At 31.4% G+C, this 15,000-nt stretch overlaps 1 protein-coding gene across 1 annotated transcript in view; it reads left to right on the plus strand.

The window, feature by feature from the left end:
* Window positions 1-3,228: 3,228 nt before the first annotated feature.
* The window catches only part of LOC137632841 (pneumococcal serine-rich repeat protein-like), a 12,514-nt gene continuing 742 nt past the window's right edge, over window positions 3,229-15,000 (plus strand). The window contains exons 1-2 of the mRNA XM_068364938.1: window positions 3,229-3,312; window positions 13,439-13,743. Of these exons, the coding sequence (XP_068221039.1) occupies window positions 3,229-3,312; window positions 13,439-13,743 (389 nt within the window). The remainder of the gene's footprint in view (window positions 3,313-13,438; window positions 13,744-15,000) is intronic.

The following is a 15,000-nucleotide window of genomic DNA, read 5'->3' on the forward strand; positions in this document are numbered from 1 at the left end:
AGAGAGAGAGAGAGAGTTCAGTATTGGTCACACATCTAAATACTTATCAAATTCTCTCTCTCTCTCTCTCTCTCTCTCTCTCTCTCTCTCTCTCTCTCATCTTGATTATCGTATTAACCTTCCTTTAAAAATATCAACCAAGCAATTGCACCTTCATTAATCACCATTTTTCCTTCTTCAGAAAAACTTTTATTTTTTTTTTCCTCACCCACCTAATGTTTAAATTCCTTCTTATTTTTTCTTCAGCAACAAGCACTCCTTGTTGATCCTAATTAAACTCTAAGGAACTTTCGAAACTCCTTTTCAACTCCTTTTTACCTGTCTTTAGATTGTTCATTACCTATTATATTGTTTATTTATTTCCTAATTTCCATCCCTCACTGGGCTATTTTTCCCTGTTGGAGCCCTTGGACTTAGAGCATCTTGCATTTCGAACTAGGGTTGTAGTATAATAATAATAATAATAACTAGCGGGAACCCTTGTAAATTACACGAAATTATATTTTCAATACTAATCATCTTAATCTAGGTTATGGAAATTGATAAAACTTAATTTTTTGTCTTATATTTAAAAAAAAGGCAGGTGCTAAAGACAAAATTAGGAAAACTATATAAGATGTGCTTTGGTTAAGTAATCAAAGTCTAATGTGAATTTTTAAGAGTATACCATGAAATTATTTCCGTTTTCTTTAAAGCGTGACACAAAATAAATAAATAAATAACACTGAAGTAATAATAATAATAATAATAATAATAATAATTTCCATTGTGTTAAATGTTGTAACAGTTACAAATGATATTTACTTTGGCAAAACCTATCAATCATAAGTTACACAATTAATAAATCATTGTCTTGTATGCTCTCTTTACTTCCCAAGTACTGTATAACATTCACAAATCTTCATTCACTATACAACTCACTCACACCTTAACTTGCTCTTCCGTTTATTAATCTAACAAACTTTCCTTCAGTATTTTCTCTTCTGAAATATAATAAACATTCTTTTGAAACTACGTACTTCCAACAATCAAGTCCCTTTAAAGGTTTAAAGGCCTCTCATGAATGGCATGGGAAGGGACAGTGACATTGCCTTATCAAACAGGAAAATGCCCTAGAGACTGACGATATATACATATGATTAACGCCCAAGCCCCCTCTCCACCCTAGCTAGAACAAAGGATGGCCAGGCAATGGCTGCTGATGATTCAGCAGATAGACTATAGGCTCCGCCAAACACCCCATCCTTAGCTCACAAGAATAGTGAGGTTGCAGCGACCAAAGAAACTAGCTAGTTTGAGCGGGACTCGAACCCCAGTCTGGCAATCCCCAGACAGGGACGTTACCACATCGGTCACCAGCATTTTCCTAAGATGCACCTCCTTTTTTTTTCTTGTTCCAAGAACTAAATAAATCAAATCAGTCTATTTCTCTTGTAACCAAACTTAAGCATTAATATTTCCCAACACAACCACCCATTATGTGCTTCAGAACCTAGTCACGTATACAAGATTACTCCTCAAGTTATATTTCATTCTATTACATTTCTAGATCATGCATACAGACTATACCAACTTCCTATCCTGCCACACACAAATATTACTCTTACTAACCCCATTGCACATTCATCTGATACTAAAGCCACTTGGGCTTATAGCATCCTTCTTTTCCTACTAGGGTTGTAGCTTAGCTAGATATCACCATCACCTCCTCCTACACCTATTGACGCAAAGGGCCTCTAATAGATTTCGCCAGTCGTTTCTATCTTGAGCTTTTAATTCAATACTTCTCCATTCATCATCTCCTACTTCACGTTTCATATTATTATTATTATTTATTATTATCATTATCATTATTAATTATTCATCATCATCATCATGATTATTATTATTATTATTATTATTATTATTATTATTATTATTATTATTATTATTATTATTATTATTACCTCTGACAACGAAGTTGGGAGCAGGTTATGTTTTACCACCTGTGTGTGTGTGTTTGTTTGTGAACAGCTTCCTGACCATAATTTTAATCGTAGAGTAATGAAACTTGCAGGGATTAACTGTTATGTAAAAAGCTAGAAATTATTAAATTTTAGAAGGTCAAGGTCACGGTCAAGCAAAATGTCCAATTCACGTAATCAGCAATAAGTTTGGACAGCGTTTTCATAGAGACTTCAAACTTGGTTCATATTTGAGTGCATGAAAATCCACGCCAATTAATACATGTTAAGGTTAAGGTCAAGGTCAAGGTCAAGGTTGGGCATAATGTCGAGAAATAAGCTGCCGCGGTGGAGGTCAATGCTCCTTGGAGTCTTGTTAGATCCTTGGAGCCTTGTTAGATCCTTGGAGTCTTGTTAGATCCTTGGAGCCTTGTTAGATCCGTGGAGTCTTGTTAGATCCTTGGAGCCTTGTTAGATCCGTGGAGCTTTGTTAGATCCTTGGAGTGTTGTTCTATCCTTGGAGTCTTGTTAGATCCTTGGAGCCTTGTTAGATCCTTGGAGCCTTGTTAGATCCTTGGAGTCTTGTTCTATCCTTGGAGCCTTGTTAGATTCTTGGAGTCATGAAAGAAGCAAAAGCTTGCAATAAGTGCACTGACTGGATTTGAATTAATGTACGTTCCATATGGGCTGAATTTGTCAAATACGTCGATTCAGAATTGTTATTGCAGGCTCTTCCAAACTTTTAATTTTACAGTATTTAATTGTTTCAAGGGCCTGCCATATGAGAAGCCTTGCTCTTAATTGTGTCAAAAGCTTGCTTCACACCAGCAGAATTTTTTCCGTACGGAATATTTTCGCTAATTACGAGATACGTCTTCAAAAGAGGATTTTCCCCGAGCGGCCTCGAAGTTTCTATTAGCCCCTATATTGGAACTGCGCGGGTTAACAGTGCGCATAGCTAAAAGGTAACTGCCGCTCGGAGATTTTTCCTCGCGGCATCAATCGGCTCTGGATAAGCGAGCATTTAGACTTCTCTCATTTGTTGTAGTCGTTATACAGTAATTACGAACCCAGCCACTGAGGGGGGATAAGCCAGCCTCAACTTGGTGCCAGTCCCAAGCCTGGGTAAATGGGGAGGGTTGGCGGCAGGAAAGGCATCTGGCTATGAAAAAAATTAACCAAAACCAATATGGCCAGTGAAGATTGTGAGATTAGGGGTACCACAGGAGTTAGATAACTATCAGATAGGATCCAAGAAAGCAGACTGAGGAGGTATGGTCATGTCATGAGAAGAGAAGGAGTATATTGGGAGGAGAGTGATGGAAATGGAGGTACAGGGAACGAGAAGGAGAGGGAGACCAAAGCGAAGGTGGATGGACTGTATCAAGGATGACCTTCGATCAAAGGGATTAATCAGTGGTGAAGCGTGGGACAGAGGTATATGGAGAACGCTGGCCAGAAGCATTGGCCCCACATAGAAGTGGGAAAAGATGAAGACAAAAAAGAAGTTATACAGTAATAAGAAGAAGAAGTTATAGTAATTACGAACAATATTCTTTCATCGTGGCTATTCTCCTCTTGGTAAGGATAGAAGAGAGACTTTAGCTATGCTAAGCAGCTCGTGTAGAAGGACATTTCAAAATCAAATCATTGTTCTCTGGACTTGGGTAGTGCTATAGCTTCTGTACCATGGTCTTCCAATGTCTTGATTAGAGTTTTCTTGCTTGCAGGTACACTTGAGCATGCCATGTTACTGTTCTCGAAATATTTTATTTTCATTGTTAATTCTTCTCTAGTAGTTTATATATTTCCATTTTTCCTTTCCTCACTGGGCTATTTTCCCCTGTTGGGGCCCTTGGACTTAAGCCCTGTCCACACGATCGAGCATGCCCGACGGGCAGAGAGTAATACCAGGCCACAATAGTTAGTGAAAATGAGGGTTGATGACGTCGGAAGCGGGAAAACTAAAGGCAGGGATATGGCAACACTGTATGATGCCAGATCCCTGTCTGTGGTTTTCCCGCTTCTGACGTCATTAACCCTCATTTCTTACTAACTATTGTGGTCTGGTATCACTGTTTGCCCGTCGGGCATGCTCGATCGTGTGGACAGGGCTTTATGGCATCTTTCTTTTCCAACTAGGGTTATAGCCTAGGTTTTAATAATAATAATAATAATAATAATAATATAATAATAATAATGATAACAAAGATCATGCAATTTTGATAAAATATCTATCAATTTTAATTTAAATTTTAATTTAATTTATACCAACTGTCTCCTACATTAAGGAGCATGATATTTTTTGCTGATTGTCTATTAAGGAATTTCCATTTTTATCATAGTATAGGATATTTTCTTATTTAAATATATTATTCGCTATGACTTGATAAAGGTTACGCAATTAACTTGAACCACTTTGATTATCCATACAGTACATTTTTATAGAAAAAAATTCTTCATACATCTGATGTTAATAAAAAGGGTTTTTAATTCTTTTACTTCATAAATTTCATAAATCACATCACAATTTCGTTATTGAGGTATTCATGCCTCTTTTGTTAATAAAAAGATATTTCAATTCTTTTACTTCCTAAATCATATCACATTTTCTTTATTGATGTATTCATGCCTCTTTTGTTAATAAACAGATATTTCAATTCTTTTACTTCCTAAATCATATCACAATTTCTTTATTGATGTATTCATGCCTCTTTTGTTATCAAAAAGATATTTTAATTCTTTTACTTCCTAAATCATATCACAATTTCTTTATCGATTTATTCATGGCTCTTTTGTTAATAAAATGATATTTTAATTCTTTTACTTCATACATATTGTCGCAATATCTTTATTGAGAAAAGACCATGGGCTGTCAATCAAAGGATATTAGAATGTGAGGCTGTTCCTTACTATGATAACATGCCATGTTATTAAAGTTCTCACGAATAATAGATGTCCCATTAAAGTTGGCAACTTTCCCTTCATGCAGAAAGAAATTCTCGTACACGAAGAGCTTTCCACCTTAGACGGACGTAACTTTTTTTTATCAATTTATTTCCTGTATTTTAAAAGGGTTTTTTTTTTTTATTTGCTTCTAGGAATTAAAGAAACTTGAATATTTTTCCATATTAAATTATTTTTTTTTTCATTGCTTCTAGGAATTAGATTAACTTGAATATTTTTTCATATTGATTTTTTTTTAATTAATTGCTTCTAGGAATTAAAGAGACTTGAATATTTTTCTATATTGAATTTTTTTAATTGCTTGTAAGAATTCAAGAAACTTGAATATTTTTCCATATTGAATTTTTTTTAATTGCTTCTAGGAATTAAAGAAACTTTAATATTTTTCCATATTGAATTTGTTCTTTAATTGATTCTAGGAATTAAAAAAAACTTTAATATTTTTCCATATTGAATTTGTTCTTTAATTGATTCTAGGAATTAAAGAAACTTTAATATTTTTCCATATTGAATTTGTTCTTTAATTGATTCTAGGAATTAAAGAAACTTTAATATTTTTCCATATTGAATTTGTTCTTTGATTGATTCTAGGAATTAAAAAAACTTTAATATTTTACCATATTAATTTTTTTTTTCATTGCTTCTAGGAATTAAAAAAACTTGAATATTTTTCCACGTTGATTTTTTTAATTGATTCTAGGAATTAAAGAAACTTGAATATTTTTCCATATTGAATTTTTTTTTTTTAATTGCTTGTAAGAATTCAAGAAACTGTAATCTTTTTCCATATTAAATTATTTTTTTTTCATTCCTTCTAGGAATTAAAAAAAAACTTCGAATATTTTTCCATATTGATTTTTTTTATTAATTGCTTCTGGGAATTAAAGAAACATGAATATTTTTCCATATCAAATTATTTTTTTTTTCCATTGCTTCTAGGAATTAAAAAAAACTTGAATATTTTTCCATATTGATTTTTTTTATTAATTGCTTCTAGGAATTAAGAAACTTGAATATTTTTCCATATTGAATTTTTTTTAATTGCTTCTAAGAATTCAAGAAACTTGAATAGTATTTTTCCATACTGAATTATCTTTTTTTATTTGCTCATAGGAATGAAAGAAACTTTAATCATATCTTTGCATATTCAAAAATAAATAATTTTTTTTTCAGTTTTTCATTTGATCCTAGGAATTAAATGAACTTGATTTTTTTTCCATATTGAATTATTATTTTTTTTATTTTTCTTTCACTTCTAGGAATTCAAGAAACTTGAATAGTATTTTTTCATTTTGATTTCATTGAAATTTTTTTAGTTGCTTTGGGGAATTCAAGAAACTGAAATCATATCTTTCAATATTTCAAAATGAATAATTTTTTTAATTCTTATTTGCTTCTAGGAATTCAAGAAACTTGAATAGCATTTTTTCATTTTGAATTATTTTATTGAATTTTTTTAATTGCTTTGAGGAATTTAAGAAACTGAAATCATATCTTTCAATATTTCAAAATGAATAATTTTTTAAATTTTTTTTTTCTAGGAATTGACTGTCTGTTTAACCGTTTAGCTTCCTTTTGTTTTATTAAAGTTTTTATAGTTTATATGGGAAATATTTATTTTAATTTCACTGTTCTTAAAATATTTTATTTTTCCTTGTTTTCTCTCCTCACAGGGCTATTTTCCCTGTTGGAGGCCCTGGGCTTATAGCATCCTGCTTTTCCAACTAGGGTTGTAGCCTAGCAAGTAATAATAATAATAATAATAATAATAATAATAATAATAATAATGTTACTGTTTTTAAAATATTTTATTTTTCCTTGTTTCCTTTCCTCACTGGGCTATTTTCCCTGTTGGAGGCCCTGGGCTTATAGCATCCTGCTTTTCCAACTAAGGTTGTAGCCTAGCAAGTAATAATAATAATAATAATAATAATAATATAACAATGTTACTGTTTTTAAAATATTTCAGTTTTCCTTCATTCCTTTCCTCACTGGGCTATTTTCCCTGTTGGAGGCCCTGGGATAGCATCATGCTTTTCCAACTAGGGTTGTAACTTAGCAAGTAATAATAATAATAATAATAATAATAATAATAATAATAATAATAATAATAATAATAATGTTACTGTTTTTAAAATATTTTAGTTTTCCTTCATTCCTTTCCTCACTGGGTTATTTACCCTATTGGAGCCCCTGGGCTTATAGCATCCTGCTTTTCCAACTAAGGTTGTAGCCTAGCAAGTAATAATAATAATAATAATAATAATAATAATAATAATAATAATAATGATAATAATAATAATAATAATAATAATAGTATTATTACTAATATAGAATGATTTATTGTTAATTTGTTCTCATCATTTATTTATTTCCTTATTTCCTTTCCTCATTGGGCTATTTTTCCCTATTGGAGCCCTTCGGCGTATAGCATCTTTTTTTTCCAACTATAGTTGTAGCTTGACTAGTAATAATAATAATAATAATAATAATAATAATAATAATAATAATAATAATAATAAGACCGCATTGATAAAATCATTGATTTTATAATTTCAAAAAGGAGCACACGTTTCACGTCGTGTTTTTTTTTCTATTAAAAAAAAAGAGAAAAAAAAAGTTTTGAAGATATTTTTAGAGAATCGTAATATGAAGACTTGGAATAGTTACGTTTTGAAATTTTGACTTGTTGTTGTTGTTGTTGTTGTTGTTGTTGTGTTATTGTTATTATTATCATCTGTTTATTCCCATTCTTCGTTCTGTTCATTTATTACTATTATTATTATTATTATTATTATTATTATTATTATTATTATTATTATTACTAGCCAAACTACAACCCTAGCTGGAAAAACAAGATGCTAGGAGAAGGGCTCCAATAGGGAAAAATAGCCCAGTGAGGAAAGGAAATAAGGAAATAAATAAATGATGAGAACAAATTAACAATAAATCATTCTATAATAATAATAATAATATTATTATTATTATTATTATTATTATTATTATTATTATTATTATCTGTTGATTTCCATCCTTAGTTCCTGCGTTCACGTATTCTATCCTTTCTCCTTTAATCGGCCTTTTGAGTAGAGCAACATTCCCAGACACGATTAAATCATGACCGGGGGAACAATTGTTGCAATCGTGCAATGATTTATATTATAAGTCGAGACCCACAACTTCACTAGAAAGTAGTCGAAGGTAACATTAAATCTCTCAACGTCCTCGTTTATTGCTACAACTATCAGATAATTCATTTTATATTAAAATCTTCTATCTCTCTTACAAGGTATAGTCAATTTCTTTTAGCGATGCAGATTTGCACCGACTCGCAGCGGTGCCCTTTTAGCTCGAAAAAGTTTCCTGATCTCTGATTGGTTGAGCGAAACAATTCTAACCAATCAGCGATCAGGAGATTTTTCCGAGCTAAAAGGGCACCGCTGCGAGTTGTGCAAATCTGCCTCGATAAAAGAAATGGACTTGTAGGTTGGCCAGGGCACCAACCGGCCGTTGAGATACTACCGCTAGAGAGTTATTGGGTCCTTTGACTGGCCAGACAATACTACATAGGACCCTTCATTCTGGTTACGGTTCTTTCCCTTTGCCTGCACAGACACCAAATAGTCTGGCCTATTCTTTACAGATTCTCCTCTGTCCCCATACACTTGACAACATTGAGATTACTAAATAATTCTTCTTCATCCAAGGGGTTGACTACTGTACTGTAATTGTTCAGTGGCTACTTTCCTCTTTGTAAGGGTAGAAGAGACTCTTCAGCTATGGTAAGCAGCTCTTCTTAGGAGAAGGACACTCCAAAATCAAACCATTGTTCTCTAGTCTTGGGTAGTGCCATAGCCTCTGTACCATGGTCTTCCACTGTCTTGGGATAGAGTTCTTTTGCTTGAGGGTACATTCCTCTTGTTTTGTTAAAGTTTTTATAGGAAATATTTATTTTAATGTTGTTACTATACTTAAAATATCTTATTTCTCTTTATTTCCTTTCCTCACTGGGCTATTTTCCCTGTTGGGGCCCCTGGGCTTATAGCCTCCTGCTTTTCCAACTAGGGTTGTAGCTTAGCATTTATTAATAATAATAATAATAATTACGGTAAAACAACAAAAGTTCAAACATGCAGCAATTAATTTTATGTTGAACAGGCTGATATAAGTCTTTTTAAAGTTTATATATGAAATATCTGTTTCAATGTTGTTAGTATTTTTAAAGTATATTATTTTAATTGTCCATTTCTTCATACATGGTTTATTTATTTCCACATTTCCTTTCCTCGCTGGGCTATTTTTTCCCTGTTAGAGCCCTTGGGCTTGTAGCATCTTGCTTTTCCAACTAGGACTGTAGCTTAGCTAATAATAATAATAAATAATAATGAACAATAAATAAAAAATAATAAATAATAATAATCAATAATAAATAATAATCAATATTAAATAAACAATAAATAATAATAAATAATAAATATTAAATAATAATAATAATAAATAATAAATCATATATAATAATAACCATAAATAATGATAATAATAATAATAATAAGTTATAAATAATGATGATAATAAATAATAATAATAATAATAATAATATTAATAATAATAAAAATAATAATAATAATAATAATATAAATGGATACACGAAACTGCAAATAGGTTCTATATCACAATAAAGATAAGGCGCTCTATGATTATGCAAATCATGTTGAATAGAAGTTATGATGAACCATTATTTACTCTATTATTAACTCTGAACGTCTGAGTGATTCTGAGGGAAAAAATAGCATTAGCCAAAATCTTACCGATGAGAAAAATGTAATATACTGTATATTTAGGTGGTTATCCTGACTTGTGAAACTCAAATTTAGTAGATAACTAGAGGGGTAGTCAGTAGAGCGCAGACCTCCGCCACGGCAGCTTATTTCTCGACCTTTTGCTAGACCTTGACCTTTGACCTTTGACCTTAACGTGTATTAATAGGCGTGGATTTTCATATACTCAAATATGAACCAAGTCTGAAGTTTCTGTCACAACGATGTCCAGACTTATGGCTGATTACGTGAATTGGATATTTTGCTTGACCGTGACCTTGACCTTTGACCTTGACTTTCCAAAATGCAATCATTTCCAGCTTTTTACATAACAGTTAAGCCCTGCAAGTTTCATTACTCTACGATTAAAATTGTGGTCAGGGACCTGTTCACAAACAAACACACACACAAACAGGGGGTAAAACATAACCTCCTTCTATCTTCGTTGGCGGAGGTAATTATACTACTAGTAATTGTTAATAGAATGTGTAAAAGTAATAAATATTCCCCAATATTTATTTATCATATGCTCGTAACGCTGTTTTCAAGATAATCTAAAATGTAATGATTTTAACCTTAAAGAGATAAAATGATTTCATTTTACAGTAACGTTAATCTATAAGAAAAACTTTAAATTTTTAATTAATTGAAAAATCAATTAATATTGCATCTTCAATTTACTTACTTTCTACTGAAAAATAACAATAATAATAATAATAATAATAATAATAACAATAAAATAATAATAATGGTAATAATAATAATGATAATAATAATAACAACAACAATAATCATGATGATAATAATAATAATAATAATAATAATAATAATAATAATAATAATAGTAATAATAATAATAATGGTAATAATAACATTAATAATAATAATAATAATAACAATAATAATAATAACAATAATAATAATAATAATAATAATAAAAATAATAATAATAATAATAATAATAATAATAATAATAATAATGATAATAATAATAATAATAAATCATTGATCACGCTTTTGCTCGAACTTAAAACCGGGTAAACTAAACTGTATCACTTCTCCGAATTCACAGAAAACTGGAATTTGGGCCCAAAAAGAAAACTTAGAAACTCTACGGGTTTAGAACGCCTCATAATAGTTTCCTATCTTAATAAACGCTAGAAATTCTTTATGTTAAACCCGAGAGAATATTCCCATCATGTTTTAAAACTAAATATGTTAAAATTCAGATCGTTTTATAAGTCTAAAAGACTTCCCATTAGAATAAATAATTTGTATTAATTTTTTTATTTACACACACACACAAAAAAGTGGTATGATTACAGTTATTTATCTTCTCGATCTGAAAATTAAAAACGTACTAAATCTATTGGATTTTAAGATCAAAGATGACGTGCTAATAATAACAATTATAACAATGATAATAATAATAATAATAATTATAATAATAATAATAATTATAAGAGTAATAATAATAATAATAATAATAGTAATAATAGTAATAAACAATAATAATAATAATAATAATAATAATAATAATATCAATAAGAGTAATAATAAGAGTAATAATAATAATAATAAATAATAATAATAGTAATAATAATAAAAATAAAAATAATCAATAATAATAACAATAACAATAACAATAACAATAACAATAATAATAATAATAATAATAATAATAATAATAATAATAATAATATTTTGGGCCAACCAGATTTCTTTTTTTGTAAATAGCAACAACATCGGAAATAATTCAAGCAAGTTTATCAAGTTTCGCTCACGATGTAATTTTGTCAAAGATCTACAAATAAAGATTCTGTTTTGAATTTGAGGTTATCAAGTTTCGTTGACGATGTGATTTTGTCAAGATCTACAAATAAGGGTTTTGATTTCTTAATTAAAACGCCCAATCTCCTGTGTTAAAAAAAATCTATAAATTAAATTTAGATGTCCTTCAAGCCAAACTCAAAATCAAGTGATTAGAACAGGAAAACAAAGATTATTTTGGCATGATAAACAGACTAGTTGGCCAAGTAGACATTCTGTTTAAGTTTGTAGAAGAATTACCGAAAATATTTCAACCAAACTTCTTTATCAGAGTTTTAGAAATAATGACAGCTATAAAATGGGCTGAAAAGGAATTGGTAAATTCTCCCAATAAATGATTATGTAGGAAATGTCCCAAAGTCATAATGAAAAGAGACATGGTGCTAAAGGATCAAGGATTTTTCGTAACAAGGAGAAGGAAGAAAAGTGCAGGTTAAGAATGGTATGAGGAATGGTGTGAGAAAAAAATGGCAGCAATATTAAAGGAAGCTTTGTGTGAAATTGAAAGGGAGAATGTTCGTTTAAAGGTTTAAAGGCCACTCATAAATGGCAAAGGCAAGGGACCGTGACATTGCCATATCAAGCAGGACAATGTCCTAGAGACTGACTATATACATGTATATGAGTAGCGTCCAAACCCCCTCTCCCCCAAACTAGGACCAAGGAGGGCCAGGCAATGGCTGCTGATGACTCGGCAGATAGACCTATAGACTCCCCCAAACCCGCCATCTTTAGCTCACAAGGATGGTGAGGTTGCAGCGACATAAGAAACTAAAGAGTTTGAGCAGGACTCGAACCTCAGTCTGGCGTTCACCAGTCAGGGACGTTCACATCGGCCACCACAACCCTTGCAATAAAGAAATAAGAGTAATTATCGTAAAATAAGGGAACTGGAGAATGTTAAAATGATCTGGGAACAAGAAAGGAGAAAACATAAAATAAAGGACACGGAGATGGACAAAATTATTATGGAAAATAGAATAATGAAATAAAATACGTCATCTTATGAAATCCTACCCAGGCCTTGCAATACTAGACCATCTTTTTTTTTTTTTTTTTTTTTTTTTGCACATCACGGCTCATCTGCCGATAACGATCACCAATTCACGACACGATAATATAATTACCGACCCTTATGATAAAAATGACAATGTCCAGACGAAGAGACACAGTGATAACATATATATACTTTCTTTTGACTTATGGTGATCCCCTTTCGTCCAAGGAGGAAAACTGGGTCGAGGAATAGAATTTGGTATATAAGAAGAGGTTTTGCAGACGTCAGCATCTCATTCGAAGACGAGAAACGAACGAAATGAATTCGGTTTGTAGAGTGGCATTGTCTTTTTTCTATTCTCTAAATTGAATTATAGGATAAAGTCAGTATGATATATTCATGAGATATGATTTATATGTATATGTATATGTATATGTATATGTATATATATATATATGTGAGTATATATATAATATATATGGGTGTGTATATATATATATATATATATATATATATATATATATATATATATATATATATATATATGTGTGTGTGTGTGTGTGTGTGTATATATATATATACACATTGATTGATTGATTTAAAGTTTTCAGGCATCCTGACATTTAAGGTCATTGACGCCGGTATATACACATACATATACATATATATATATAATATATATATATATATATATGTATATATATGTATATGTATGTATATACACACACACACACACACACATATATATATATATATATATATATATATATATATATATATATATGTATATACACACACACACCTTTACCAATACCGTATAACTTCGTCAACACCGACACATTCCCCAACAATTTAATAACAAACTCCATCATTATTCCCGACAGAAAATAGTGTTGTGCTTCTCGGCTGCTTTAGCCCTAGTGTCAGCTGACGGCTACGATTCCCGAAGCCCAAGCGGGTTCCGTGGCTCGGAGTCCCGCATCTCCCAATCCCGGGCTTCCTTCGGCGGGGGCTCCTTCGCAGGAGGGAACGCAGGCCCCGCGGTCCCCATTTTAGCAGACGACCGCCAGGCGCCCGACGCTAGCGGTGCCTACAGCTTCAATTTCGAAACTGGGGATGGTGTGAGTCGCCAAGAACAAGGATCTCCACAAGGACCTTCCGGGGCGGTTTCTCAGAGCGGAGGATGGTCGTAAGTTATGAGAGGAAGCGAGTAGCATCATCTGCATAGCGCTTCATTCGCTTAGTATTAGCTCTATCTTTGTCAAATTAATCAAATTATTCAGTTTTTCAAATTTCTAACAGGTTTCTCTACTGTATAGTAGGTTCCTATACTGTTTATTTATCAAATTTCTAAGAGGTTCTACTGTATAACAGGTTCCTCTGCTGTATATTTATCAAATTTCTAACAGGTTTCTGTACTGTTTATTTATCAAATTTCTAACAGGTCCTACTGTATAGCAGATTCCTATACTGTATATTTATCAAATTTCTAACAGGTCCTACTGTATAACGGATTCCTCTACTGTATATATCAAATTTCTAACAGGCGCCTCTACATTACAACAGGTTCCTCGACTGTACATTTATCAAATCTATCAAATTTCGAATATGTTCCTGTTATTCATATCTATCAAATTTCAAACATGTTCCTATTAGTCATGTCATATCCAAGGGATTTTTCAACAGACTCATTCAATAAATTTATTCTTGCCTTCTTAGAAAAATAATTTCATTCCGTTTGCTTTAAAACATTTTAAAAAATTCCAGACCACGAAATACAGTATTTCAATTAAGATGCTCCTCTTAAAGATATTTAACCATTAAATGCAAATATTACAAATGACAAGTAATTTGTATTTTTCCTAACAGTACTTACCTCGAACTACTTTCTTAGGAGTATCTGGGATCTCCTCCCAACCGACCAGAATTTTGTGTAGTTTACCCTACTCCCGTTTTCTATGCGGGGTAACCTCTGGCGGAGTGATACGCGCAATTAAAATTCAAAGTTTGGCAAACATAGTTATGATGGGGGCATTCAGTGGTTGCGCAGTGGCCCCATTTTTGTGTATCATATATATTTCTTGCATGTCATTTAACACCATTTAACCTTACCTAATTAACCAGGTTTTAAACTGCATAAATATAAGACTTGGCAATTAGAGTATCGGCCACAATCAATGGCACTTAATCTACTCAATCTTCATGTCTAATTGCATTATTATATTATTAGTAATATAAATCAAGTTTATAATTAGTTTTTCAGTGATTTTTTATAAATTTTATAATCACGTTTAAACGACTTATTCATACTTAAAGGTGTTTCTCCCAAATATCAAACATTCATCAAATACGTTGATCAGCCTATATGTATACTTATATAAAACCACCACTAACCTGTTACTAAAGTTACATATTTTACACATTACAAAATGCTTTTTTTCAGGTA

The sequence above is a fragment of the Palaemon carinicauda genome, chromosome 42 (genome assembly GCF_036898095.1).
Source record: "Palaemon carinicauda isolate YSFRI2023 chromosome 42, ASM3689809v2, whole genome shotgun sequence".
Classification (NCBI taxonomy): Eukaryota; Metazoa; Arthropoda; class Malacostraca; order Decapoda; family Palaemonidae; genus Palaemon; species Palaemon carinicauda.